Source organism: Coloeus monedula, assembly GCF_965178545.1.
Source record: "Coloeus monedula genome assembly, chromosome: 12".
In the NCBI taxonomy this organism is placed as follows: Eukaryota; Metazoa; Chordata; class Aves; order Passeriformes; family Corvidae; genus Coloeus; species Coloeus monedula.
The window spans coordinates 11,407,907-11,434,323 of NC_138792.1; the positions used below are offsets into that span (position 1 = coordinate 11,407,907).

A 26,417-nucleotide genomic window follows, 5' to 3' on the forward strand; every position below is an offset into this window, starting at 1 on the left:
CGCCCGCAGGCCGGGGCGGAACGTGCGGCGGGCGGGCAGCGATGGCGGCGGCCGAGGTGGCGCGGCAGGTGCGGGCGGGCGCGGGGCCGCCGCATCGCGGGGGCTGGGCGGCAGCGGGGCGGGGGGCCGGGAACGGGCAGCGCCGGGGCGACGGGCGGGAGAGCCGGGCACGGCCCGGGCGGCGGGGCTGGATCAGGGGGCGCCGGGCGGGCTGAGGGCTGCGAGGACACCGGCCTGGGGCCTCCCGCGGGTTCCGAGACTCGGTTCGGAGCGGCGGCGGCTCCCGGAGGGTCGGGCTTTGGGGACCGACCCGAGGGGAACTGGGGTTACCTGGAGTAGAGGATGTTGGGGTTCCCCCCGCTGCAACCCGGCCCGGCGACCTTGGGCTGCCAGCACCGCGGCGGGCCGGGGGTCCCGCCCTGCCGGTGCCCCGGGGCCTGGGCCCGGCCACGGCCGGACCTGCCGCGCTGCCCGGGGCTGGCCGGGCTGCAGCGCTAGGGAGGCCTGGCCCCGCATCCCTTACCCAGGTCTGGGGGCCCCTCGCCGGGCCAGGGCACGGCAATGGCATCGCTATCTCTCCGGGGATGCTGCTCTCCTCCCAAAGAAACCATCACGCCTTGCTAGATCGTGCGTGATGCGGGGAAGGAACGTCTCCAGTCTGGCACCGTGTGCCGAGGAGGAGCTGTGGGAGCCAAAAACCGGCACCGTGTCCCCGCTGTGCTTTGTCCCCGAGGGTCCGCGGTGATGTCCCCGCGGGCCACCGGCCGCCGCCGTGCTCGCCTGCCTGCCTAGTGCGGCACAAGATCCCTGTGTGTTTGCGGAGAATTATCCAGAAGAGGAGCAGAGGGAGTTGAGCCACCTCTGCGTTTGTCAGAGAAATGCTAAGGAGGCATCTGTAACGCGTTTGCATGTGGAAAAGTTTTGTCTGTGGTTTGATGGGCTTCCAACTTTCATGTCCATGTGTTAATACAGAAGTAATACTTGAGGTGAATGCTTGCCATTTCGTCTTCAAAGCAGTATGGTTTAGCATGGACCCATTCTTGTTGAACGGGTAGATGTACCCATTCCTTGCCAGTTTGTGATGTTATTTCCTCCTGGACATAGCCATTGCCTTGTATGTGACTGCCAAAATATGTGAAGTGACTCAGTTGCTCCCCTGTCTTTTAAAGAAATTGAGTGTTATGCTTTCCTAAGATAACGTACAGGAGTTTGAGACATCTGCTTGCGGCCTGGAATGAATTTATGATACCGCACAGCCTTGCTGGGAAAGCTGGCTGTGAGACAGACTTGAAATTAGTGTGCCGCAAATTAAAAATGTCCTTTTACGGGCAGATGACTTGTCAGCCAAGGTCTTGGGCATTTGGTCATGGCCATGCTTTGTGGAGCAGTCAGCTGTAATGTCCTGGTGGTGCAGAGGGCTCTGTGTGTGCCAACAGGGTTAAAGGTGTGAGAGCTGGGGCTGGGTTTGTGGGGGAGTTGGGGTTACCACCCTGCTATTGTCCCAGAAAACCCTTGATCAAGCCCACACTTATTGCAGGGATGGTCGGTGAAACCCCCTTCTCCCCAGGTGGGCAGGGTGGCCTCATCACCACCAAGCTGAGCCCCTTCTCCTGTCCTCTGCCAGTGGGGAGGATGGGTGCAGAGGACCAGCTTGCCAGACACTGTCCAACTCTCAGTCTCTAGTAGAGGTCAGAAAAATCATTGTGACTGCTGATAGTGGTATGTATCTTTTAATATGCTGGAGGAGACTTCTCCTGGGAATGTATCCAAATTGAATGGCATTTCTGCAGGCTTTTTTCAGGGGCCTAAAGAAGTATAATCTTAAGAGCTGTCAGAATTTGAGATTTTGGAAGCACTTGACTGTTTGTGAATGTTGAATGGCTGAGTGATGCAGTGCGTCTGGAGAGGGTGGTTGATGATCAGGACCTTTGGTGAGACACTTCTTGCTTTCCATGGGGCCTGCTTCAAAACTATTTCCCTCCCACTTTTCTGGTGTTTTTCTTTTATATTCTTGATGATCTTTTATCAGCTGAGCAAGGAAAAATAATACAAACTCTTTATCTAGACTTTACATTCCTGATTTACATTTATCTCCTGGAGGATGTTTATACTGTCTGCTGGATAATTCTTTCATTACATAGGAGAACTACATACTTGTACAAGTGAGAAATAATTGGTACAAGTGTTGCTCTAATTTGCTGTTTAATCAGAGCCAAATGCAGTCTGGGGAAGTGAATACCGTAACACCAAGGTCACAAGAAGGGATCTGATGTTCTGGCTTAAAGACGATGTGAAAAACTTTGGTGTGGAAACCTGAGTTCAGGTTCTGCCTTGCTTTGCCATTTGACATTTGACTTCTTGTGCAAGAGTTGTCTCAGGTTTGGGGGTTAAGCCCCCAGGGCTCAGCATTAAGGGCAGCAGAGGGGCAGGAGGTGGCTGCTGTGAGCACTGGCAGCGGTGGTGGAGCTCTGTGAGTGTTGCTTGATTCGGTTTTGTTGCAGGTTGGTTCTGTTGTGTTTGTTGCAGCTGTTTGGAAATCTTCCTAAGGGAGTCTGCAAGGCCTCAGGGTTTGAAGTGATTCTCATTTGGGAAGAGATGAGAAATTGTGTCAGAAGTACTAAGTGTCAGCTGTCAGTGTCCTGAACAGAAACACTCAACTGGATGAAGTATTGTACTGCGGCCTTTGAGAGCAGTTTTGTGTTGTGTGGGCCTCGTTTGGACACTGGGTCCCTTGGGTTCAGGGCTGTAACATTCTTTACTTGCTGTGCTCTGCCTGAATGTCACAAAGTGGAGGCTTTGCCTTTGCCATGGTATCTTTTCTCATCATTCCTTCAGACCTGGCTACAGAAATAGTCCCGAATATGCAGTGTTGACATTTGCAATGAGCAGCACCATTGCGTGTGTTCTGCTTTATCTCCGCAGAGCGGCAACGGCCTCTCAGGGCTCCGAGGACATCGGGAGGTGACAGTACTGTACCTGCTTGTCCTGTAAAGTAGATCAGGGCACAGATGTGCATTCAGCAAGATTTTTTTCTAATTGTTTTTTCATCCCAAGAACCCTGGAGTGATTCAAACACCTAGAGACTAAATCTTACCCCTTTTATGTAAACTAATAGTTAATGTGTGGTGCTTTCAGGCTTGGGGTCATTCATTATGACATCTTTGTATTTTCCATATGATTGGGATAGTTGCTGTAAGAGTTAGAGTAGGTAGTGATGGTCTCTGTGGCATGGAGAAGCCCTAACAAAAGGCTGTGTAAATCCTTCTAAGAAAGGAAAAAGTAAAATAGCTTCTGCAAGTGGCTGTTCCTTACTTTCAGTCTGCAGTAGCCCTGCCTGATACAGCAAGAGAGTGTGTTGCTCTTTTTGTTCTTTTAATCTTGTTTGTGACAAACACACTTTACTTCCTCCCAAGCAACAACAGCCCATTCTGTCTAGGCAGGGGGTCACTCAGTATATGGGGGAAAAAAAAGGCATCTGGTATGTTGGTGTGGTGCCAGTGTTCACACTGGCTTTCCAGAGATTCCATCTTTGTCTTCATTCCAAGAAGATGTAACCTTAAAATAGAGAGTACAAAGGACTCTCAGCCATCCAGTGCTCACTGATGCTCCTGGAAAAAGTCTTCATGCATACAGTAGTTAAACTTTGCTTACCTTGTTGGTACCTCTCTATATGTTTTAAATTTGATCTGGTTTTGAAGATGAATAATGGAAGACAGTCTTGAACACCTTATCAGCAAAAAGCTTATGAGCTTAATGTATTCTCCTTCAGTGTTGAACAAGAGGATCCAAACCTACATTTAATATATACCCAGGATGACTAATCAGTGTGTTCGTATGTTGTTTATGATGGTGCTGTTTATATATAGCAGTGCTCTGGTACAGAGACACCATTTGGTGCCTGAAGACTGGTGACATGTGCTGTTTCTTGGTGGATCGGACAGAAGATGTTTCTTTTCTCTCCACTGGTTTGGTAATTGCTGTCAGCTTTCTGATATGTGTAAAAACCAGTCTGATCTTAAAACTTTTTTTTTTTTTTTTCCACTGCATCCAATCTCTTGATGCCTTGGCCAGGGAGGCTGTAGATTTTTAGGCAGAGTAGCACAATATACCTTATGGCTGCGTACTTAACATGGAGGCTCAGCTGCTGTGACTGGAAATCACATTTTGCAGTAGTTGTTTCCTGGCCTGTACCAGATGTGAAGTGTGGTTTAACTGCATTGTAAAACCACAGGTGACGAGAAAAAGAACCTGCAGGAAATGACTTGCAGGCTGAATTCTGTGTGATGGTAAATGCCTCCTCTTAGCTGAGAGTGGCTTAACTTCTACCATTTATTTTGTTCCGTCTCGATAACACTTATATTTAGGGATGAGGGGATGATTTGTTCTTAATGAGAACCCACACTCCTGCCCACGCTTCCTGGGGAGAGTAGTGTTCAAGCAGTCTGCCAATGGTGTGGTTTTAAGGCTGAGTATTAAAAATACACTTGATATTTCTCCTTCCCCGGGAGCTGTCTGCCAGTGGTTCTCTCTTGCACCTTTGTGGGCTCTGTCCCCCCCATCTGTTCTTCACCAGGACCGTGGGGCTGTCGCTGCAGATCCAACACTGCCATGAGGTTCCCCAGTGCTGGGGTTTCGTTTTGGTGAATGCAGTTTAGGGGAGTTTGAGTGTGTTGTCACCAAATCTGTGTGTCTCATGGTCTCACTTTTTCTGCTTTAGCTGATTCTGCATTATTGGACCTCACAGCTGCATTGTCAGTAGGCAAAAGCAGAATCTATTGGGGAGCCTGAGTGCTTTCCTCATGAACATGTCATTAGGAGGGAAGGTGCTCAGGAATTAATGAAGCGCCGTATTTGGTGAACATCTTGTCAGGAAGAGTCAGACTAGTACACAAAATATGGCTAAGGGGAAACATATTTATACATCACAGACTGGTAAATATGGTTAATGGTTGAAGTGTATTTGGAGCCTCATATCTGAAAAAAAAAAAAAACAAACAACCCAAACCCACAACAGCAGACCAGTAACAAGGCAAGTAATCATGCTGACAGGCTTCTGTAGTAAGTGCTCTCCTTGGGGATTTTTTCCTAGCCTAAAATACCAGTGCCATTAGCAGAAGAGAGAAAACCAGTATGCCTGTCCCTATAAACAGGCTTTCAAGATATGTGAAAGCGTGATACTGAAGGAAAAAATTCAAAATCACACCCTATAAACTACTGCCTTTTGGCTGTAGTATTTTTTGCAAACTGATGGAAGGCTAGAGGGGAATTTTCTGATTTTCACACCAAAATACGTTTTTAAGAAGAGCCTGTGTTTCAGAGAGAGAAATACCTTTTTGGGGCTGCAGGAGGACAGCTTTCCAGTACATACCAATACAGGGGTGCAGCACTGACTTTTCATTTTGCCTGGTGCCATTTCTGAGGCTGAGCCTCTGCGTGTCGTGTTTTACTGTTGACTGGGCAGGGTTGGGACCCAGGGTGCCTTGGCAGAGACTGGCCAGGTGAAAATTTCTGACCCCCCCCTCCTGAAGCTCGTGGCTGTTCTGGGCATGGAGCACCACATATTCTGCTTGGCTGGGGAGACCAGATTAGTGGTGTTGGGTGCAAGAGAGAGCAGGGTGCATGAGCAGCTTCTCAAGAAGTCTTTCAGGTGGCTGGGCAGGAGCAGCCCTTGCTCCCCAGCAGGAGGTTTGGGTATCTCCACTCCCAAACCCTCGTGGCAGGCTCCTTCTAATGGGTCTGTGGGGTTATGAGCAGCTCAGTTCTGGACACTTTTTCTCTGCTTTGTTTTCCTGCAGGTACAGTTTTCCTTACTGTTTCTAGCTAGTTTCTATAATTGCAGCTGTGAATGAGAATTACATATGAGTTCCAATTCACATAAAGTGAATGGTAATAGGCTTGTAGGAGGAGGTGTCATTAATATATTGCTTTGCACAGAGGATTCTTTTTGTTTTCAGTATAAGGTGAGACTTGAGTTTCTGCATATTTTCGCAAGAAACAAGTGTTTTGTTGCCTCTTCATTTCAGCAGCTGTGTTTGTGTACATGTTTTGCACATTTTAGTATTTTTCTGTCACGGCTACCTTCAAATGTGTGGCAAATGAAATGTTCTATTTTTGCCTTCTGGAATTGTTTTGGAGAAGAGTGAAGCATGCTGACATGATTGACAGTATCTGTGCAAATCTCTGCTTGGACTGTGCAGTGGATTCCACTTGGGAGGTCTTAAGGGTTTATACAGAGAAGTATATTTTGCTTGAAAATGACACAACTATTTCATTGTATTTCAGGGCGAAGGCTGTCGTACTGTCCCGCTTTCCGGACATGTAGGATTTGATAGTTTGCCTGACCAGCTGGTTAATAAGTCAGTTAATCATGGGTTTTGTTTCAACATCCTGTGTGTGGGTGAGTATTTCCATTTTGGGAAGTTCTCTTGCTGAAAAGTTTTCTGCAGCTGGATGTAGCTTGTAGGTTACAGCAGTAACAAGGTAGCTTTGATTTAAATTTCCCCGATGGTTCTATTTTCAGTAACAAGATTTACTGGTGCTCTGGGAAGTCCCCACTGGGGTTCTGCAGTATGGCTTTTTACCAAGCAGTGAAATAAAATGCCTAAAATCACAGGCTGTTATTATGATCTTTCTTTTCCTCTGATGTTTGACTTTCACATTTTTAAAAGAAAATAGGTACTCATGCCAGAGTACTTTGTTTGTCTTGTTTGGTTAAGTATTGAATTATTATTATTATAACAAAATACTAGTCATGTTCCTCTTAAATCACTAAAAGCTATTTTTTTCTCCTCTTTTCTGTGCATACTTGAATTAAGAGAGTGTCTGGCCAAGCCTTAACTGTTCAGACAGTTATCCAAGCTGCCATGTGGTGTGGATCACAGCTGGGGCCTGGCACTGTAGCAGGACTTGGTGTCTGTCCCTGCAGCCCATCTCACAGGTCTTCCCCAGGGTTAGGATCCCAAATAACCTCTCCTCTTAGGTAACAGGAGTAAAACCCTGTATGGTTTTGGTACCATAGTTTGGTAAGGTGAATTAGGAAATTAAAAATAGAGAATTAATAATTGTCTCATGGGTTTGCTGCTGCCTGTGCCCTGCATCTGGGAGCAGGAGGTTATTGGATGGCCATGGCTGCTCAGACTGAGCCCTGTCTGCAGATGATCCCAGCAGGGCCTGGTGTGGCAGAGGGGAGAGCAGCAGCTGTGGATACCTCCTGGGGACTCAGCTGGTGGTCAGCTGTGCATCCACGCAGAGGTTTTCTGTTCCCTGCCATGAGAGATGCAGCTCATGGTATGGACCTGGTGTTTGCCCAGAGCAGGGTTAAGTCTGAAGCAAGAGTAGTAGAGCAAGGAGAGGAGAGCTGAGCTCTATTAAATGGAGCTGAAAAGACAGTTTTCTTTACAACCGCATTCCTGTGAGATGATAAACTTTGCTGACAAGTGGAGGTCACTGTCAGGCTGAGAATCTAGGTGATTTCCACAGTACATGAATGTGATATGACCTAAGGAAACTCCTGTTCCCAAGACTGAAGTCTAAAAATGTTTCATTTTTCACTTTCTGAACTGTAGTGTTTTTTTTTTAAAGTTCTAGGTGTAGCAGTGGGTGCCTCCTGTAGTTATATGTTCACTTTGATGTGTGGGGAGGAGCTGAATGCCTGTGCTTTCCTCTTTGCAGGGCAGAAATGGAATGCATTAATCACTTTTTGATGTGAACAACAAGGACTCACCAAGATCAATGTACATTAGTCACTCATGTCAGTTTTTTATGAACAGTAATAACACAATCTTGAAATAAAGAAACTTTATAGAAAAATACAATAAACTTCATTAGAAAAAGATTTAAAAATCTTTGCCCCCACACTTAAACATCCTGGAGAAAGAAAACAAAAATTCCCAGATTTCATCTGTCATTTATTCTGTTGGATCTCACTTGTACAGCACAGTTTAGGATGAAAAATTGAAAGAACAAGGGAACAAATGAGGATTGGATGAGGATCCCATAGACAGCCCACTAAGCATGACAGAAAGGCACTTCATTACCTCCCATTTTTCAGCTGTGTGTGGCATTCTACTCTGCATCATACTGGATCTGAGCCACCGATTCCTCCAGCTCCTGGTGGGGAAGCCAAGGAAAGCTTCAGAAATGACTCTCAGCAGCACGTCCAGAGTGGAGCAGTTTTTAGCTCTTCTCATGCTGAAAGCTGTCTCTCCTGTGAGACTAGAGCCAAAGCTAGTATAAATGAGAAAACCTCTCATTAGAAGTTAGGGGTTGCAGATGGTTTCTCTGATTTTTTTATTTCTCAGCACAACCATTTTCTTCCTAAACCTTCCGTGATAAATTTTTACATGCCTCTTTAGTTCTGTGCAAAGGCTGGAGAAGTGTTTAATGGCTGAGACTTTCTGTGCTGACTGTATTTCTCAGTAAGATTGGGGGAAAAGAGGAGGAACAGACTGCTGGTTTTTGATGTAAAGTTTCTCAATTTTTGCCAGGGTAGATTGTAGTTGCATTAAACTAGTATCCCAATTTAAGCAGGATTTTCCCCCTTCCTCTCCCCCAGGGTTTGCAGGGAATTTGTTCTAACTGGCCTATTCAGTGCAATGAGAAAGGCTGTTTTGTGGCAGAAATACTTCACTTTCCCCTGGGATTGTACCAAGACTGTTTGAGGTCTCTCACTCCAAAGAAGTGAGCCCATGGTGTGCAGGAGCTCTCACCTTGGGGGAGGTAGGGATGTGCACAGGATTCCTGGTGCTTTCCAGCAGGCAGCTCTCTGGGGTGATGAGCTGTACAGCCTGGAAGTTGCCCAGTGGTTGTTTTTGTGGTCACTGGTGCAACCAGCTGAGGAGAGAGCAGTTTCTCTAATCAAAAAGCCATCTGTCTCCTCAGCCTTCTCTTGCCCTGTGCCGCTGGTCCCCTGGGGTGGACGCTGGGAGCCGGGTGCTCCTCTGAGGTGGTGTTTCAGTGTCTTTTGTGAGCCCTTGTTGCCCTCCTTGCCCCCACAGTCCAGCCTTTGCCTGGCAGTGGGGAACTGTGTGGTGTCTCCGCACACCTGTCAGATGAAACAAATTATTTTTCAGTCTCTCCTTGAGAGATGGCCTTACCAGTCTGAGTTGCCTCAGGGCCTGTCTCAACAAGCCTGCTACATTGGATTAGCTTCCCTTTCTCCGCATGAAAAGGCTGTGCATGCAGTTACATTTTCTTTAAAATTGAATTATTTGGTATGTGGAGCCACGGCTGTTAATCTTGTGAAGGACAGGTGCTGCTCTCTCATGAAAGGGCACTCTTGTGAAAGCTGCTCCCTGCCTTTGAACAGGGAAATACTCCAAGGACTCCTCTGTCCTCCCACAGAGTCGATTGAGGATGATATGATTGGAGCTTCTTAAATTCTGAGTGTTGTGGGAAAGAGGGCCAGTGAGCAGTTTCTTGTTTCACTTAGCACATTGCTAGGGAAAAGCAAATTAAATTCCCAGGCACAAAAAGAGGAGGTACAGCTTTTGTGGTGTATAAATCAGCTCACTGTTGCAGGTGCTTAGGATGCTAAAAGTTCTGTGAAAAGAAGCCATGAAAGTTCATTTAGCACAAAGATGTCTGTCTTGGTTTGGAAAGTTAGGAGCTTGTCCCAGCTGTAGTTTTGTAAGTAGTGCCACCACTGTTCCAGCCATGTTAAATTTGATGAAGCGCTTCCGTAGAGCAGTGAAGATACCATGTGCACATGCAATTGGAGCAGGGAACATGTCTCAGGAGAATGAGAGGATGTGTGGGGAGCCCAGCTCAGCCAAGCTGTTGGGCATTAAGAGTGGATGGTGCTTTCTGAGCACTGATGTAAGACTGCTGTGTGTCCAGAACCTGCTGTGGTGGCTCTTGCCTTTTTTTTTTTTTTTTTTTAATGTCCTTGAAAATGTGTTGGACTTAACAGCAAGACTCCATCCCATGATGAAAGGTACAACACTCAAGCCTTTCCGTTGCTGTCACAGCTTCCTGGTTCAGAACTCTGCTAGTAAAGGTCGCTCTCTCTGCCCTGTCCTCCCCACAGAGCTTTGTCAGCCACTGTCAAGTTATATAATCCCTAAGTACAGTTTTGGAGATCAAATCACGTGTCCCTAAGCCTGGCATCAGGAAATAATCTCCCTGCCAGGGATGCCTCTCACTCAGTTTGCATACACTGCTGCTTTTTTCAAAATAATTCTGCCTTTTAATCCCTGTTCATAATTTCTGGTTTTTGGGGAAGATTCTAGTGCCATTGGCTGGAACAGGCACAGACCACTTGTCCTTTTTATCAGACCGTCTGTTCCATCTGCACTCCTGTCCTTACAAGAAGCAGTTGGCACCATTCACATCTTCCAGCCAGCAAAAAGTTGCCTCTGTGTGGGGCAGAAGCTCCCAGAAGATTCAGAAATTCTTCCTTCTGTCATTTTGGCCTTCAAAATAGCTCTGCTCCCTATCTCTGCTCATAATTAACATAGCAAAATACTTTATTAGTGTCTTCAGTCTTTTACCATTTCAAGTCACTCTGTCGGTGTTTAACATTCTTTCGGCTGAGACAGTCTTCACTCTCTTCTCCATCTTCCCTGTCAGGTTTTAATTCTGTGTCAAGTCAGTGGGATTACACAGTACAGGGTCAGGGGTATCTGCTGGCTCAATGTAAATTTGGCAGTGCAGACTTGATATTTGAGATGCCATGTTAGTGCCTGGGTGTTTGTTTTAATCATGAAGTCATTTGGATGGGCAACTCCCCCCTGTGGAAAAATGCTACAGTTCCGATCTTCCCCTTCCAAAAGGAAAAACTCAAGTGTTTGAGTTTAAAGTTGCCTTTGCTGGCCCTGTGTAGCTGGCATAAGGTGGAGTGTAGAAGCATGTTCTGCATCTCCTAAACACTTCTCCTAGCCCCTCTGACAGTTAAAGTCACTCCTGCTGGAAAAAAAACGCTTTAGATGGATTTAAAGTAGGCAGTAATTGACAGGTTCAGGATGTGCTTCAACAAGTGTTGGCCTCATATGAACATCTTTCACCCAAAAGAAGGAGGGAGGCAGAAAAGAGAGGTGACTTACAGGGTGTTGTCTGTTCGGAAGCCAGTGTGGTTTACACATGACCTTGTGTATCCGCTGCAGAGAGCAGCTCCCTGCCCTGGTCACCGCTGCTGCTCCCCTGTCACCCTGTCCTGTGGCCCTGGAGCTGCTCCGGGGCCTGCCAGACTGTGGGGCAGTGGCACAGGAGAAGGATTTGCAGGACTGTGTGTGGGTGACGCTCCTGCACCCCAGGGCTGAGGGACTCCCCTATCCTGAGATGTCCCATCAGGGTTCCTGGCATTCACAGGCGAGCAGCCAGCTAGCTGCTCTGTCTGACCCATCCCTTGGCAGGGGCTTTGGAAATGCTGCAGCCTTCTCAGGCTGTTTAGATTTTTGTCTTTTTTTACACTGCTGTTTTCCTGGAATCCCTGAGAACGGCCTGGGAGGTCATACAGGCTGTTTGCTGTTAACTCTCAAAATCCCTCTCCAGACCATGACAATGCTCTGGTCTGATTTGTGCATCTGCTCTGTTTTGGGGGCAAATGCTCCCTGACAAGTCTAGACAGTGAGATTCCAAGTCAATAAAGGGCTTGTTGGACCAGTTTATTCTTCCAGCAAGAGAGGTAACCTTGTGCTTTGCTGAGCCCCCCTCCCTTGCTCTGGCCATTGCTGTTGTAGGTACAACTGATGCATTGGGGTAGTGCAAGGGTCTGCAGCCATGCCAGCTCCTGGTGCTGACTCCTTCTTCTCCCCTTTGGATTGAAAACCAGATTGATGCAAAGAGCAACTGCACTGGTGACTGTTTTGGCTGTAGTTGGTGTTGGTTGGTGATGGAGCACAAGCTTTCAGCTGGTTCCCCAGCAGTTCTGCAGCTCAAGGTGTACCTTGACTTTGAAATGTTAATGGATCTTGCTGCCTCTGGAAAGATACTGGATATGTGATCCTGGCAACCAGGGACTGCTCAGTTCCCAGAGCAAGGGATTTGGGGCTTGGAACTAGACAATCTTTAAGGTCCCTTCCAACCCAAATCATTCTAGGGTTTTATGATTCTGTGTTTGCCTTGCCCTGCCATGTACTTCAGCCCTGAGTGAGGAAAATCCCTTTTGAGGCCAGAAGAGGAATTTGCCTGCTTGCAGGGGTAAGGCTTGGAGATTTGGACGTTTGGATGGGAGAGGATGGGGAGGAGTTTCCCCTTCTTGAATTGGGCATTTCATGCAACTTTGGATCTGCTACAGAGCTCTAAACCTGCAAAAATAAGAAGCTCTTTTATTCTGAGCAGAGTGGGAAAATGGGAAGTTGTTTTGTTTGGGAGCTGAGGGCTGGGGAAAGGAGGGGAGTGCTCTTGCAGCCAGACACAATCTCTCTGTGGTCCCACAGCAGGCTGGAGGAGCAGCCGTCACAGAGGGTGGGGTTCAGCTGCTCCTGAAGCTTCTCCAAAAGCCAGCTGGGCAGCTCAGAAATTGCTGTTTCCCCAAAACACAACAGCCCTCACAAGGCAACAGACCAGACTGCATAGGAAGTCAGGTCTTTTGAGCTCAGAGAGCTGGCTCTGTTGTCAGAGCCTGGTAAGGAAGGCTGCCCTGTGGAATGTGTGCACAGAGGGATTTGTTTTATTCTTCCTGGTATGTATCTAAAACAAATTCAGGACTGGTCTCTGGGATTTGTCTCTTCTTCCAGACAAGGAAATAGTTGCGTGTTGATAAATGGAATCAAAACCAGTTCAATACTGATAGAATACTAGCAGAATACTGACAATACTAGCAGAACTTTTGGAAGCAGATTTTGCAATATTGTGCAGCTTGTGTAGCCCCTTAGGTACAAAACCAGATATTACAGAAAATGCCCTGTGCCAGTGTAGAAGGCTGATTCTCCAGCTTGTTATGAGAAACCAATTGCACAACTTGCTGTCAGACTCGAACCAGCTCTCAGGGTTTCTGCACGGAAGGAAGCTATTTCTGTGGCTGCTTATTAGAGACATTGATCTGGAGTAGCTTTTTTTGGAAATGGCAATGAGCCCCATTTCCTCTCCCACTTTTTAATGAAAACAGCATCTTCTGTAGTGTAGTTGTGGGTTTAAGCAGGATCTGAACATTGCTTTCCCCTTTGCCTTTTCACCTCTTCTTTTCGTCTCTATTTTCTAATGACATTAATGGCCATTAGACTGTGAAATGTAATTTGCCCAGAATACAGACCTCCCATTGTTCATGGCTTTTTGTTTACCAGACGCTCCCTTGGGAGCATGAGATCTGCTTTCATCTGCTACAATTTCACCCCTGTTAACGTTTGGAAGCTGAAAGGCCAACCCATATTAATATTCAACAGAACATTTCAACTCTCTTTTTCTTCAATAGGGGAAACTGGCCTTGGTAAGTCCACCCTCATGGACACCCTTTTCAACACCAAGTTTGAAGGTGATCCAGCATCTCACTCACAGCCTGGGGTCCAGCTGAAATCCAGTACCTATGACCTGCAGGAGAGCAATGTCAACCTCAAGCTGACTATTGTGAGCACAGTGGGCTTTGGGGATCAGATCAACAAAGAGGACAGGTGAGTATGGGGGAGAGAGGCTATTGTGATGTGGCTTTTCATTCTCCCTGTGCCCTAGTTGAGCCTGACTGCACTGCAGTGTTTTCCTGCTTGCTTCTTAGGAGTTGTCCTTGTCCCCTCTTTGGGATGGGACAGGTAGAGGAGAGGACAGAGGCTCTGGAGTGTCAGCATTACTTCAGCTATAAAGCAGCTTTTTTCATGCTATCAAAGCAATATCTGCCCGGCTGGAAACCTTCTGCCCAAATTCTTCTGGTGGGGAGACTGAAATGCTCCAGGGCATCTGGGCTTGTTTTGGTTTGTGCTGACCTCAAGCTGCTGACCAAACCACTTGTGTGGTTTAGTGTCTGCTTGGCTTAATATCCAGTTCTGGCAGGGCGCTTCCATGGGAAGAGCCAAAGGAAGCACGATAAACGTGCGGTGAGATACCTTGGGGAAGTGTCTCTGGCAGCTCACATCCCAGAGTGGCTGGAGTGTGTTGGTTAAGGGATGTGCAGTTACACTGGACAGTCTCCAACGTGCATCTCTGCAGAGACATTGCTGATGGGATTTGCTTTTTTTGTGGGTCTGTTAGATTTTTTTTTTTTTTTTTAAGTTTCTTTAAAATGTAGTGATGTCCTTTACATTATGAGTCTGTTAGGCTCTGTATTTCAGAAGGCCTTGCAAGGGAGTTGCAGGAATTTTGTGCACCAGAGCACTGGGCAAAGGTAGTACTGAATGAAGCTGTGTCTTCCACCAGCAGCATGTGCGGCTGTGAGAGCAGCAAGCCATTCACTCCCTGAGTGCAAGCAAGGGTTACACACTGCTGCAAATGAGTCTCCATTAGCCTTGCTTTAGGAAGTCTCTCACCCTTAAGGCATCAAGGTGATGCCTCACATTTCAAAATATGAGAGTCTGCCTTCCCTGGAGAGGATGGTGTATCTGCTGAATGCTGATACTGTGTTTTGACAAACAGGCTGCCAGAGTCTGATGTAGGACCATGTCTCCTTGTCAGCAGTGCAACTTAAAAATTTCTAACAGGTGGGGAGCAAGGGAGGTGGAGAGAATTGGTCTCAGAAAGTGAAATCTATCAACAGCTTGTTTCTTAAAAGCAAGCAAAGGAGCATTGTCCTGTCTGTTTAGCTCTCTGACTGTGAGATGTATAGCTTTTTTTTCCTTTCTCCAAAGCTATAAGCCCATTGTTGAGTTCATTGATGCTCAGTTTGAAGCCTACCTGCAAGAAGAACTGAAGATAAAAAGGGTCTTGCACAACTACCATGATACCCGGATCCACGCTTGCCTGTACTTCATTGCTCCGACAGGCCATTCCCTGAAATCCCTGGACTTGGTAACAATGAAGAAGCTCGACAGCAAGGTTGGCACGCTTAACTCTTACTGGGCAGATTTACTGTTTGCGTAGTGGAAAGGCTGCTGCTTTTCCGGAGGATCTACCCACCCTGAATAGCCCTTCTGGTGGAAATGACTGAGTTGGCAGATAATTTTGTAGATTTATTGAGCACTTACAAGTTCTTGAAGGTCGTATTGCAGACTTGGAGAAAATCCCAGGAGCAAAGTTGATTACTTCATGCCTCTGTTTTTTTCTAGGTGAACATCATTCCCATCATTGCCAAATCTGATGCCATTTCCAAGAGCGAGCTGACCAAGTTTAAAATTAAAATCACAAGTGAACTGGTCAGTAATGGGGTGCAGATCTATCAGTTTCCAACAGATGATGAATCAGTGGCAGAAATAAATGGGACAATGAATGTAAGTGACTTGGTTCTTCCTCCTCTCCCAGAACAGCACTGTCAGTGTAGAGGTTGATGGCCCATACTGGCATGTTTCTTAAATCTGCTTTCCCTTTTATTTTGTGTCTTAAAAACAGAGGGTTTCACAAGAATCTTGTCTTTGTAGTGTCATCCTAGGCTAGGAGAGCTTTGTGGTAGGCTACTGCCTCTCTGGTGGGCTTTTCTAGTCAGAAAACAGACTTTTAATACTCTCCTTGTCCTTGTGCATGTCTGTTGAGGGAAATCAGTGTTTAACCCTTTTCAGCTCGAGGGTTTGTCATTATTTCTGTCTTATGCATCACCTGATGGCCTCCCACCAGTAAACTTCCAGGATCATGTGGCAAGGACTTACACAGCTTAGCCAGCAACGCGTGAAAAGCAGTACACAACTTGGGCCAGACATGCTTTGAGGTGCCTGCAGGTGCCCATTCTGGGTCTGGCCTTCCCAGCATCATGGGTGCCTGTCTGTGGCTCCTTGAGGATGAAACAATCTGTCCCTTGGCCTTTCTGGCAGCACATCCTGACCACGGTCCCATTTTCCAGAAGGCTTTTCACAGGAAATCAAGTAGGGGAAGTTGCTTGCTTCAGTGCTGTGGATGTAGTAGAGGCCTAGCTGATGTGCGTTTGTGCCACCTCCTGATCTAGTATTAATAGTTGTACAGTGTTCTGGAGAGGCCTGAAAGAAACATAAAGTTTGTCCTGATGTAAGAGCTGTCAGTGATGGTTTCCTGGTCAGAGCAGTTCTATGTTAGCCCTTCTGAGGGTGGAAGTGAACCTCTGCTTGTCTTTCAGCCATTTACTTGTCTCCTGGGAGGGAATTGCTGTCTTGGGTTGCAGATGTTCTGGGTTGTATCAGTTGATGCACAGACAAATCAACTCTTTAATCCTCTATTACAGTCAGAATTACCAGGTTTATGGGGACTAAGCAGGCCGGAATTTGACCAAAGCAATTTTGCAGATCTGGAAAACTTGTATCCAAATACTGATTTTATTAGAAACATAAGACAAATGTTACTCTGTGCGTGTCCCATGCGAGAGCTGGGGGCTGAGGAATACAGGGGAAGAGCCCTTATCTGTGAGTGCTTGCTGGCAGTTTTGCTTTGTTTGCAGTTTGACTGTATGAGCCACACTCAGAAAGCAAAAACATCATCTCTGAAATCTTTTGCTTGTACCAGCTGTCATGGACTTGTCCAAGTTTTTAGATAACCTGTGGAATTCACTATCTGCTCTTGAGAGCATTCCGGGGTCACTGGTCTTCCATGTAGTTGGCTTCCTGAGGCCCTTTCAATTGCCCAGAATTTGGTGCACTTTAAAAGCTTTGCCTGACAAATGTTACTTCACAAAACTCAGCAGAAGGGGTTGGTGCAAGGAGCTGGGAACTCAAAGTGCTGAAACTTTGCACTTGACTTCCTTGCAGCTTGGCAGAATGCACTGTAGTTCCCAGGAACAAGTGAAAGTGGGCAGAAATCTCACAGAAAAATGCAGCAAAGTACAATGTCAATGTCTGGGGGTTTTGCTTGGCTACCTGAGTTTTGGAAATGAGAGGACTATAAGGTGAGATCTTCAGAGTCTAGGTAGGTGTTGGGAGGGTTTTGGTTCCAATTTTGCTGAGCTTGCACTGGGCAAGTCTCTTTTTGCCTTCTGCAGAGAGACCATCTTCTTAACTAAGAAGTGACTATTTCTGATTTCTTAGTTTCTGAAAAGCAAATCCCTCTTGTTCTTAGTCAGCCTTCATGTAATGTGGAGTGCATATCTCAGCTTGAAGAGTGTGACCTTGGGTCACACCGGACACAGTGGCCCGGGACATGTTCAGCCCTTCCTCACCAGGGTGGAAGCAAGCAGGGAGGAAGGAGCTGTTACTCTGGGGGTGAGGAATGGACTTCCATCTCATAATCTGATGGAGCAAGGTATCGAGTGCTCCAGCATGAGCTAAAGGAGTGGTGGGGGGATGAAATCAAGAAGGCTCCAAGACCTCATACTGCTTCTGTGCTTGTGCAGATGTTCTCCTCAGGCATGGCAAGCCCTGGGACAGCACCGCAGTCCAAGCCGCAGCACGCTGTTCCAGCTGTCATTCTGATGCCAGTCTTGCACTGGCTCATCTCACCTGAGACTCTGTGGCTGGGAGGATCAGCCAGGTAGAGGATATAGAGTGGTAGCACTAACAAGGTTTCCAAAAAAGGACCCACCCTGCTACCCCTTGTCTTGGGCTAGTGGCCAGTGACTAGACTCCCTGAGATTAGCGTGTGCATAATGACTGTCTAGCTCAGTGGCTGTGCTAATCTCTGTGTGCTGGTGGGTCCCAGGTCTGAGAAGGGCTAACATGGATATCATTAAATGTGTTTCAGGCCCACTTGCCATTTGCAGTGATCGGGAGTACGGAGGAGCTGAAAATAGGAAACAAAATGATGAAAGCTCGTCAGTACCCTTGGGGCACAGTGCAGGGTGAGTTGAGCCCTGGGATTTTCATGGCATGAATGGTGACACTTGTGCAAGGAGGCAGTGGGCTTTCTTAAAAGGAGCAAGGGCCTGCTGGACTTGATTATCCATGGGGAATTATCCTGTGTTAAATCCTTGTGTCAGGCCTATAGTGCCAGTTTTCTTTGCTTGGAAGGGCTGTTAAACCTGTTGGAGGAGTAGACAAGTGGGGAATGCAGGAAGAGATCTAAGGTTCTGTCCCCATTTGCCTCCTTACCATGTCTTCTTACAGTGGAGAATGAAGCTCACTGTGACTTCGTGAAGCTGCGGGAGATGCTGATCCGTGTGAACATGGAAGACCTTCGTGAGCAGACCCACACACGCCACTATGAGCTCTACAGGCGATGTAAACTGGAAGAGATGGGTTTCAAAGACACTGATCCAGACAGCAAACCCTTCAGGTGAGATCCCTGGAGGAGACAGGAGAGCTTGAGAGAGGCATTTTTGGATGCGCTGTGTGCTTGTGTGTGTGTGTGTCCTTGGGGGAGCATGGAAAGAACCAATTCAGCAAGAAAAACTGCCAGGTCAGATAAATCCAGACTTAAGCAAAGGTCTGACTGAGAGAAGGTGAAAATACAGGGAGGGTGTGCAGGACTGTCTGTGAATCTGCAGGTATGGGAGTAGAAATGTCTGTGCTGCAGAGAGACAGCAGTGTTCCTCTGAACTAGTGTTTGTTGCCAGCTGGTCTCTTTGAATTGCCCAACATTCAACGTACAGAAAAGTGCCAAAAATCATTGGATAAAGAAGACCTTGGGCACACGTGGGTGAGTAGCAAATATGTTGTGTGCAAAGCAATAGTCATGGTGATGGCCTGATTTCAAAGGGTCAGGGAAAGCAGTTTGTCCCAAGTCTTATCACTGGACTTTCCTTCCTTTTTAGCTTACAAGAAACTTACGAAGCCAAAAGAAATGAGTTTTTGGGAGAACTGCAGAAAAAGGAAGAGGCAATGAGGCAGATGTTTGTCCAGAGGGTCAAGGAAAAAGAAGCAGAGCTGAAGGAGGCTGAAAAAGAGGTAAAGACTGCAGTATTTGTGTCTTCATGGTTGAGTGATAGATTCACTCCCAAGTAGGTAGTTGCTGCTGAAGCACTTTCTGCAGAGTGTGGTTTAGGACTTTCTTACCAAGAAGTGTAAAGTTTAACTTGGATGGGGATGTTAAGGTGTTCAGTCTGTAGGACAAAACTGAATCACAGTGCTTGTTGTGTACAGCTTACTGCACCAGGAAAGGGCCAGAGTCTTGATTCTGATGGAGAGGTGCAGTGTTGTAAAAGTCAAGGAGAGAAGCAGCCCTTGAGATGAACTTGTTTTGCAAAAAATACACCCATACAACTTTCTTAGTTCTGTGAAAAATCCATTAAATTATTGACCTTTAAAGAAGAATAAGGCAGGGACCCCTGGAAATAATTAGGTTTTTTTTTTACCCTTATGCTCTCCCAATCCTCTGTTCTTAGGCTGCACAATGATGCATTACTAGAACACTGCCTGCCTGTAAGTTGTTGTGGAAGGAGGCTGTTCCCTGCCCTTTGTCTGGGCACTGGCAGCTCAGTAGCTAGAAATGATGTGGAGACCAATGGAGACTCACAGGCTCAGATCTCAAGGGATCCTTTCATCTTCCTCTTTTCCTGTGAACAGAATAGCTGGTAGTGCCATGTCCTGCTCACCTCTCTCCTTTCCCTTTAGCTGCATGAAAAGTTTGATCGCCTGAAGAAATTGCATCAGGATGAAAAAAAGAAGCTAGAGGATAAGAAGAAGTCTCTGGATGATGAAGTAAATGCATTTAAACAAAGGAAGACAGCAGCTGAGTTGCTTCAGTCACAGGCTCAGCAGGCTGGAGGATCGCAAACTCTTAAAAGGGATAAGGAAAGGAAAAAGTAAGTTGCTAACTCAGAGATATTTGCTTTTTGGTAATGGTTCTCCTTTACTATTTTTCTGCGTGTTCATATCTCCCTCCCAACATAGCCAGTCCTTATCGGGGAAGGTTTGCAGACAGATTTAATCCCTTGTAAGGCTGAGCAGTAGCTGGAAGCCTTTAACATTTGCTGTCATCCTGGAGATCAGGGAGCAGTGCTATCCTCCCTCTTTGCCTTCTGACAGCATGGGAGAGGATGAACTTGTTTTTATTCCCCAAGATTCCCTGCTCCTCCCTTGGTCTCTCAATGCATGTAAAGAAGTGGAACCATACTAGCTGCCAAGGCTAGGGTGTGGGTAGCAGGGATGTCCCATTACCCTCAGAGAGGAGCACGTTCTTGCTCATGTTCTTACTTGTTTAGGTTGAGAAGATTGTGGAAATTATTCAGGGAGACTAACAGTCTTGAATTCCAGAATCTGCAGAATGTAAGACTGCAAAATGAGGAGACAGGTCATAGCACCTTGTTAGCACTAGTACTCTTCTCCTGTCCTAAATCAGCTTTTTGCCCTCCACAGAAACAGTGGGATATACAGAATGGCTGTAGCTGGGGTTCCCCATGCCAGGGACTGGTGTGACAGGATCCAGCCCCTCGTCAGGGTCTGGGATCTGGGCTGTCTGCAGGGCTTGTGCCAGGCTCCTGAAGCTCTGCAGTTGCTCAAGGGCAACCAGCTGTACAGTGAAACAGATCTCCCGCTTCTCCCAGCACTGAGCAGTTCCCTTCCTTCTCACTATGGTACATTTCCCAAATGGAGTGCTGTGCCACCTGTGTCTGTGTGCAGAGAGTGGTGTGCAGACAAACAGGGGTCTGGTTTTGTACCACTGGCATAATCCCCCCTCTGCACAGCCCTGGGGCAATCCTTGCCTGCACTATGCAGTCTTAAGTACATGATGAAGTGCTGTTAAATTGGACAATATGGGGTGTGTCCGAAGTGCTGACAGCACTGTTTGTCAGGGAAAAAGCCTGTGACTGTTAAGCTTGGGATCAAAAGAGACAGAGGAGGAAAGACCCAATTACAAGAATGAGATCCTGGTTTAGTCTCTTAGTTTAGAGCTGAAGCTGCTGAGCAATTAGTGCTGCCCTTTTCTCGCTCGCCCATTACTTTTTCCACTGCCTATTTTGATTTGTTCATCTGAATTACCTTCAGGGGGTTTTAATATATTTTCATACTGAGGAATCTGAGACTGACCGGGAACAGACTTCTCTGCCCAGCCTGGACTGTGTGAGGAATATCCAACTGAGCTCTTTCATGCTTAGAGCCCATAGGTATCTGCTCACTCAGGACTGCAGACTTCAGCCTTGAGATCAGTCAGGGTCAGGAATGCAGAAAAGGGAGCCAACAGCCCGATAGTATCAGCAATTAGTTGCTGTGGCCCAAGTCACACTCTTGGTCCTTGAATTGGTTCTCATCTCAGAACATCTCCTTGACACCAAGCATGTTGATATGGAAAAGCTTTGGTACTGTCCTTGTCAGTTAAGGGCACAGAAAACTCCATGACAGGGATAGGTCAGTGCTTCAGTAAGGCTTGGGAAGATAATAGGAAGCCTCTCTCGCCTCCGGGAATATTGCTGTGCAAGAAATGGTGCTGCTTTCTTTGCTCTGTAACTTCTCTGATTGTCCTTAATAATGAATTTCAGTATTTAGATCATAAAGTTTTCTTAACAATCCATGAATTTTGCAAGCTGAAGCTTACTTGTAGCTTGTTTACTACTGGCTGGCAGTACAATAGCCTTTTTCTTTCACAGGTGACTCGTTTAAACCCAAGCTCTGTAATTTGCACTAATCATGACTCAGTTGATTTTTTTTGTTGTTGTTGTTACATCATTATCATCATTATTAGCTCTTACATGTGTGCTGTTTTACAGTTAGCTGCTGTTTGGCTGCATGGTGCATGAGGCACATTGTCCTGGTAAGCGTCATTAACTAATAGAGCCTCACAGTGGGATCAGTTACCTTTCCTAAAAAAGCAGACGTGTACAAGTCCTGAAGCTATAAGTATTATCTCTGTCTTTTTCTTCTTTCACCCCTACTATATGTGCTCTGTCAGTCTCTCTCTACATGTGCAGTTGTAGAAAAAGGATGTAATTGTCTTTAAAGATTCCGCAAAGTTAAATTCAGAGACTCAGTATTAGGATATGGAACATAGAAAAATGAGGATTACATCCTCTTCCTTTTAAATCTTCCCAGCACCTCTTTGGCTCTGTTGTCTTTATTCCGTCTCTCTTAGAAATAAATTACATTCTTTAATCACACAGATTGATACTATGGCAGCAATTGCTATGGAGATGTGGTGCTGATGATACAGCCCAGCTAGCCATGAAAATGTCTCTCTCTTTCCTTTCTCCTCCTTCCCTCCCACTCCTCCAAGTTGTAATGTAAACTTGTGGTTACAGTGAAGGTAGATGCGAGACTAGTTTCTGTCATCATCTGACAGTGGTCTACTTACAGCTAATTACAAAAAATTGAGCATTTTTAATTTGCTGATGATTCTCTGGTGAGAGGAAGAAAGCTCCCACAGGAATGTCTTGCTTCTTGACAGAGCAGCAATACTCATTATCCAAGGCAAGCATGACAGTGCCCCAGACTGAGGTGCACAGGCCTCTCAGAGAAGGGACCTGTTGGAACTAAACTATAAAACACCCTAAAAACTCATCCTTGAGTCCACCCTTACCTGCAGACAGAGCTAAGACTTACATTCTCTCCTGGATAGTCCAAATTAAATTATGGTCTGTCCTTAAACTGGTAGAAGCTGATTCCAGGATTCTTTCCCTCTTGGCTCCACAAGGGAAATGGAAAAGCAAGTAAACATCATGCTGTCAGTGAGAGGCATTTGAATGTAATTTAAATGGGACCTTCCACTTAACAGAAGAGCTTCAGAAGGGTCTTGCACTGACTCAAACTGGCGCTTGCTGTCGTCTTGAGCTGTCCCGATGAATGAATGTCTCTGCTGCCAATGGTAACTGTAGAACAATGAAAAGAACAATTCTCTGCTTAACGGGCTTGGAATGTAGAAAAATAAGCTTAAATAATAACAGTGTTCATTCTGGTGCTGAGTACAAAGGCATGGCTAAAGTGCAGTTAGAGTGAACATTACTGATTTTTGTTGGTTTTGGATTGCTTTTGGCAGTCCTCATAACTGGACACTGTTGTGTGCTGGGCTTTGAATCAAATGAAGTTCTTTGTTCCCACTACACAATTGCAGACAGTGCCTTTTTCAATGAGCATTTGTCATTGCTAAATTAAATATGTATATGTGGTACTTTTCCAGGATTTAGAAAAACACTCTCCATATTGATCCATAAAGTGTTGCAGGGCTTCACTGTTTTGCAAGGATACAAACAAGTCACAGTTGATGAATCCTGTAGCTTGCAAAACTGTGAAAGGATTGTTTTAGAAAATAAATTTGGTTCATCCCACTGCTGAGTGTGTGTGTGTGTCTGCATAAAGCATGTTTTTTAGTCAGATTAAACCTTATTAACACTTAGCAATGCTTTCTTTTTTGTGTGTGCGCACATTAGGAAACATTTGTATTTTTATTTTGTTTTTTGTCATTAATCCATAAAAGCATTAACCTGCCTTTTTCTTTCATTTTCAGTTCGGGTTTCCTGTAGAACCTTTCCCTTGGCACCAGAGGCGAATGCCCCACCCTTGGCTGTGCCATTGTGCCTGTTTGCTCACCTTTCCCATTGCTCCCCTCCCACGCTCACCACTGAGGGTTTAACCAGAGCTCCTGTCTGCTGGGGTTGTTCTTGTGGGGGACCCTGCTGGCCAGAGGTGCTCATACCAGGTTCCTCCTGCCCCTTGGGCAGCAGCAGGATGCCCAGTGCTCCTGGGCAAGTGTCTCCTCTCCCATTGCTCAGCTTTTCCCCCACTCCATGCTATGTGAGAGCTGCCTGGGGGGTGCATTTAGCTCCTGCTGTGGGTTCAGCCCGGTGCTGCCATGGGGGGTGGGGATGTACTGCCTCCAGAGACTGGCTGCCCTCTCCCCATGCTAATTTTATGCTCCTAAGCCCTCATACCCCCTGTGCTGCCATGTGTGACTCAAATAACTTTCAAGGACTTTTTGCAAAACTTGACATCCTCACAGACTTGGGCCTGAGTCCAAACCTCTAGTTCCCAGGCTTGAGGAAATCACAAATTTGGATCCATGGTTTGCAACTAAGTGTTCTCTGAATGCTGCAGGAGTCATGAAGGATCTCTTGCCTTGTCTCCCTCTCAGTGTGCTGGCCTGGATGCACATCCTGGATCCAATCTCAGGGAAAACTGGTCACCTTGCTGTACATACCAGTGTTTCTGAAGAAAGATGATGCTGTTTCTTTGACTTCCTTCTCAGTGATTCCAACAATTTCTGGTTTTAATGCAAAAAAATACTACCTTTATTTTTTTAATCTGGCATCTCTTTAGAACTGTACAGATGTTGACAGGTTTCTTCTCATATTTTCTATTCAGCAAAAGCCTTGTTTTTACTGTAAGATTTGCACTGAAAAGGAGGGCGTTTTGCTCACTGGGCCAGGAGTTCACTCTGGCCAAGTGCAGCTGTGGTTTGCCTGCTAGTATCTTTTCTGTGTATTTCTGACTTGAGTTTTGTTTTTAAATAAAGAGTTCATCGGACAGTGAATTCTGGTTAACATTTACTTCTTCTGTTTTTTGTTTTCTTTGCCCTTCTTTTACAGTAACCCATGGCTCTGTACTGAGTAATTACCCCTGAATACAATGGCCTGGAATGGACCTTCATTTACTTGTTAAATCATAGGGTCTAATAAAACATGACAGCATTTCAGCTGTGACCTTTCCAGGGTGTTACCCTTGCTCTCTCCTATGTCCTCGTTGTGATTCTGTCTTTAGTATGTACTGGTGGTTTTTGCTTTTATTAAACAATGTAAAATTAGTCATAACAAGGTTATGGATGCTACCACTTTAAATCCTGCCATTTTTTTTTTTCCCTACAATTAATGGATTCCTCATTTTTCTGGTCTCATTCCACCCAGCTAAGTAAGGGATATGGAAATAAGTTCTGCGAGTTATTTTTGCTGGCAAAATAACAACACAGTTTAAATATATTTATTGATGACATTAAAATGATAATACCATCTTAGTTTAATTATCACGTAGTTTAGAGATAAAACACTTTTCTCTCATTATATTTGATGTCATTTTCATGACATCATCTGTCTTTTTTCATTTGCTTTTATTTTTTCCTTTGCTAATTCATGCTATCTGAAGACTAGCATGTAAATCCTCATTTCCATTTCAGACTTGCTTGTTGTGGCCCTGATCCCTCAGTTGTGCTGTGGGCGGGCTCAGTGCTCTGTATGTGGTGAATCCACACGTCCTGCACCTGCTGAAAGATCAGATGCATGCTGCAAGACAGCCTCCACAAAACCCCTCCAGATCCTGGGGTTTTGGAAGATAAGCACACCTCAGGGCTAGCCCTGATAGATGATGCTGTTTAGTGCAGTTTTTAGTGGAGTTTTACTCAAGCAGTGCTCTGGGTGATGCCACAGGCTCAGGAGCAGTTTCAGCACAGGGTCAGCCTGGCTCCTACTCATAGCAGCAGCCCCAGATCAGACCATGGCCTGGCCTCTGTTCCCAGCAGTGAGGGCAGTCCAAACTCTTGACTGCAATGTATTTTCTCAGGTATTCTGTTTCACCATAAATACAATTTCATTTCCCATAGAACTCTTTGATTGCTTTGTGGTTTGTTTGGGATTTTTTTTCAGCAAGTTAAAATAATTTGAATGTTTTCTTCTTCCTCTACTTTTGAATGCTACCCTGCTCCCAAAACCAGTCAGTATTAATCTGACAAGGATTTCTAGATTATCTGCTGAAAGGACAATTGAATGTGGCTTTTTTTACCATACTGCAGGCCACTGTCGGATCTTCCTGACCATTTGCCTTATTAGAATGTTATTTAAAGTTATGTGAAATCTTTTTAAAGTCTTTAAAGGAAAAAAGGTTTTTACTTGTGCGATTTCCTGAAGTACTTGAGGTACCACAAGGAGGTTCCATCTCTCCTCTGTCAGCTGTTTCCATGTTGCATCTCTTTTTCTTGCTTTTTGAATGTCTTTCTCTTTTTTGCTAATCTTCTGTTTTTTCTTTTTTCCCCTTTTCTCTCTCTGTAGCTTTTTTTAATCTGTCTTCGCCAGCTGCACTGTGTCTGAGGGAGAAGACTGCCACTTCTAGAAGAGTTTAAGGGTCTTTTGTCTGGGGAGGGGGGAACAAATCTTCAGTGTTAGTGTCTTGGAAAGAAGCTCTTTTACTGACTTGCATGATACCTAAAATTGAAGTGTCTTGTAATTTGTGTGACAAGACAGGGTGATGCGGGGGGAACTGATTACCTGGAATTTTGAGGAGCAACAGAAATGTGATGTTGGGACTAATGACGTAGCGAATACATTTTCAAATGTTGTTATGGGCATATGTTTTTTCTAATGTTGTCTTTAATAATCTAAATGTCATGGGCTTCCCTGAAGTGTGAAGCCTAAGGAATATTTTCAATATGCTGTTTGATTGGTTTTGGAAACCGTGCATTCAGAGTCAGAGGAAATACAAATATGGTGCAACTTGCTCTGTTGGCAGCCACGAAATATTTAATTTTATCAAAGAAATAAAGTAAGAACTGTGTGTTCTCACTAGTGTCCTCCTGTGTCTCACCACCCTGTTAAAAGAGCCCCATTGGTTGGTGGACGTGAGTCAAGTGGTACTTTCTTTTTCCTAACTCCACCT

General features: G+C 45.7%; 1 protein-coding gene across 5 annotated transcripts; it reads left to right on the forward strand.

Moving 5' to 3' along the window:
• SEPTIN6 (septin 6) lies at window positions 1-26,323 on the forward strand. 5 transcript variants are annotated; one of them, XM_082289620.1, is made up of 11 exons: window positions 1-68; window positions 6,283-6,397; window positions 13,352-13,547; window positions 14,712-14,898; window positions 15,129-15,290; window positions 17,656-17,752; window positions 18,018-18,186; window positions 18,665-18,797; window positions 19,464-19,654; window positions 21,557-21,600; window positions 23,287-23,864. In XM_082289620.1, exons 1-10 carry the CDS (start codon window positions 42-44, stop codon window positions 21,558-21,560), a joined length of 1,281 nt encoding a protein of 426 aa, XP_082145746.1. In that variant the 5' UTR covers window positions 1-41; the 3' UTR covers window positions 21,561-21,600; window positions 23,287-23,864. The 5 variants fall into 5 exon arrangements, with proteins under 5 accessions (XP_082145746.1, XP_082145745.1, XP_082145743.1 ...); XM_082289619.1 differs by lacking the exons at window positions 21,557-21,600; window positions 23,287-23,864 and adding an exon at window positions 25,814-26,323; XM_082289617.1 differs by lacking the exons at window positions 21,557-21,600; window positions 23,287-23,864 and adding an exon at window positions 24,365-25,732.
• The last annotated feature ends 94 nt before the right edge of the window (window positions 26,324-26,417 follow it).